The sequence below is a fragment of the Plasmodium gonderi genome (genome assembly GCF_002157705.1).
Source record: "Plasmodium gonderi DNA, contig: Pgo-contig_927, whole genome shotgun sequence".
Lineage (NCBI taxonomy): Eukaryota > Apicomplexa > Aconoidasida > Haemosporida > Plasmodiidae > Plasmodium > Plasmodium gonderi.
In genome coordinates, this window is record NW_021629569.1 from 1 (window position 1) to 1615 (window position 1615).

General features: G+C 20.4%; 1 protein-coding gene across 1 annotated transcript; it reads left to right on the plus strand.

The window, feature by feature from the left end:
- Window positions 1–376, plus strand: PGO_004460 (variable surface protein; the record flags this gene model as incomplete). The annotated part of the gene is made up of 1 exon (XM_028691485.1): window positions 1–376. A coding segment is annotated over one exon (376 nt), but the record flags the coding sequence as incomplete, so codon positions are not given.
- Between the last annotated feature and the right edge of the window lie 1239 nt (window positions 377–1615).

The window sequence follows — 1615 nt, forward strand, 5'->3', positions numbered from 1 at the left end:
AATATATTTCAAATATGGACTTTGTATTGTTGCTACATGTCTAGCTCCTTTACTTGGAATAATTTTACCTGTGTTAGATAGGATAGATAGTACCACTAAGCATATTATTCCGAAAAAAGATGGGAAGGGTGGTGTATGGATTGGTGGATATAAATCTATTTTATCTGTTTCAGGAATACCCGTTGAAGTAACATATATTTATATTGCATTCTTTGTAATATTATCATTTATAATATTGTTCCTCATTATTTACGTAATGGGGAAATTTTTAAAATATGAACAATTAAAGGCGAAGAAGGAAAAAATGTTTTTTAAGGAATATTATGATTTCAACAAAGATATGTTTAGAAAAAGATTCTATTATGCAAATATATAAAGTCATATATATTTTATTATGAACTAAATTTTTATTAATTTATTATAAATATGATATATGAATATCTTTTATATATAACACTAAAATTTATATAATTGTATTTCTATCTAATTAGTAATTATTTTGATTTATGTTTAAATTATTCCATCAATGAATAATAGATTCATGTGTTAAAAAATGTATTACAAATATTCCTTGAACAATATTTATATGATTATATTATGAGTAAATACCGATAAATGTATATATTTGTCCTTGTTAGAGAGAACAATATATAAATATATTATAACATTTTTAATTATTTTGTTTTAGTTTGCGTATAAATTTGTGCATAAAAATCAGGGTTGAATAGTATGTACTGTTTTTTATAAAAGAAGAGATCTTTCGTAATATAACTTTGCAAAAATAATTATTTGCTTTAATTATTTTATACAATATTTTTTAATTGTGTACGTGAATAAACATGTCATCCTTTTAGAATATATATATTTGAGTGTGTTTTAATTAGAACAAAACAAAAAATCATTATTTTAGCTAAAAATTTGCTCATTTAATGTAAGTTATTTTTTCTTAATATATTAACAAAATGCTTCATAGTTTTTCATTAAGGTTGTTTTTTTATATATTATTACATAAGTATATATTTGTAAAGAGAGTTATACATTCAATTGTGATTTACATATTTTGGGTTGAACAATTATAGTTTTAAAATATATTATTATAATAATTTTATGTAGGATTATATTAAAGTATATGTGAGTTATTATTTCATTTTTTAATTTTATATATAGCAATTTAGTACGTATATTTCAAGAGTTAACATTTCATTGTTTTCTATATATTTATATTATTATATTGAGCAATATTTTCAATATCTTTGATAAATTGTGCCACTGTGTAAAGCATATTATATAAGAATAATGCATTATAAGTAATTTGTGAAGTCTCCTTATGTGCATTTAGACTACTTAATTATATAAATCATTTTTTCCTATATAATGATTTTGATTTCATCTAACATTTATAACATAATAAATTAAATGTAATTACAGTTTTTTTGTATATATTTTTTGAGTGTATTAAGTAAAATTATGTTCTATTTTGTGAGGATGCTTCTCTAGTTATTTGTATGACAAAATCGAATTAGAACCTGTTAAATTATTTCTATAATATATTTCATAGTACATTTATTTTCACATTACTTTTTTGATATGAATCCATGAAATAACTCAATTATAT